The sequence below is a fragment of the Cyprinodon variegatus genome, unplaced genomic scaffold (genome assembly GCF_000732505.1).
Source record: "Cyprinodon variegatus isolate N-32 unplaced genomic scaffold, C_variegatus-1.0 Scaffold148, whole genome shotgun sequence".
In the NCBI taxonomy this organism is placed as follows: Eukaryota; Metazoa; Chordata; class Actinopteri; order Cyprinodontiformes; family Cyprinodontidae; genus Cyprinodon; species Cyprinodon variegatus.
Window position 1 is genome coordinate 890483 of NW_015150601.1, and position 1132 is coordinate 891614.

Genomic DNA, 1132 nt, shown 5'->3' on the forward strand with positions numbered 1-1132 from the left:
TTCAATGCCTTTTAAGACGTTTTAAGGACCCGCGGGAACCCTGTATAAAGGAAATGGAACTTAGTTCAAACATAAAACTGGTATTTTTTATGGAAAATCCTGTTATTTTAAATGATTCTTAAAATTAGATGAAATAGGTGAAGCAACTTTCTTCATTTTTTTCAGAAATGTGCAGCAAACCAGACGCTTTTCATCACTTTTCACCTCATGAACGAAGCTCTCTTTCTATTGGAGCATCTTTCAAGCAGAAGATCAAATGTACTTACTGGAGCCGGTCCGCTTCAGGGAAACTAATGACTTGGCTTGGTCAAAGTCGCTCTGGGAGAAACTGGAGCCACTCCTCCCTTGATTCACTGATTTCTCCCTTGTCTGGGTGGAGCAGAGAGGAGAAGCAGCAAGAAAAAGAGGGGAGGAAGATTACAAAACAATTTAAGAACAACAGTCATAAGTTTGGCATTAATCTTAATAATCAGACATTGATAAAAAAAAATGTTTTATGTGGAGAAAACAGATTTTCTTTATGGTCTGTTAAACTGTATCGACCTTTGGCCCTACTTCTCACTCGTCTTTAAAGTCTTTTTTTTCCACCTCTGGCCTTAAAAGCGACATGAAACAGACCACTGTCTATTTTTTTGTCTTTCATTCAGACAGTGACGCTTCACCACAGCTGCTTACGCTCAGTCCGATCACATCAAAGAAAAAACCTTCAGAAGCCAGGAAAGAGAGCGTGGTCATTTCAGCACGTGGGCCTCACCTGTGTGACCTCAGCGGGAACCTCGTCGTACGTCCTGGAGTCTGTGGAAGTGCTGCTGGAGGAGGTGGCCCACCTGGGATCAGAGCAGAGAGGAAACACGGGAAACAGGGCTGAGGTCAAAACGCTCCCAATCGGCTCCGAACTCGTCCAGATAACCCAGACATAATCAACGCCTCACTCACAGGAAGGAATTTCGAGCGGCGTCCCGGATGTGTGCGAGGGTTTCCACGTCGACGTAGTCGTAGTGCAGGGACTCCGGGTCTGTGGCGCAGCCTGTTTCCGCGAGGATGACGCCAAGCCAACGTCCAAGTTCATCAGAGCTGCTCGCCTATCAAACCACAAAGCATTTCTAATTTATTTCATCCTGGAGGCGGGGAG

The 1132-nt window shown here is 45.5% G+C and overlaps 1 protein-coding gene across 1 annotated transcript in view; it reads right to left on the reverse strand.

Annotated features, from left to right (window-relative positions):
• LOC107086312 (actin filament-associated protein 1-like 1) overlaps positions 1-1132 on the reverse strand; it is a 50023-nt gene that overhangs the window by 15739 nt on the left and 33152 nt on the right. The window contains exons 13-15 of the mRNA XM_015377179.1: positions 937-1082; positions 755-827; positions 267-369 (exon numbers count right to left, since the gene is read on the reverse strand). Coding sequence (XP_015232665.1) covers positions 267-369; positions 755-827; positions 937-1082 — 322 coding nt within the window. The remainder of the gene's footprint in view (positions 1-266; positions 370-754; positions 828-936; positions 1083-1132) is intronic.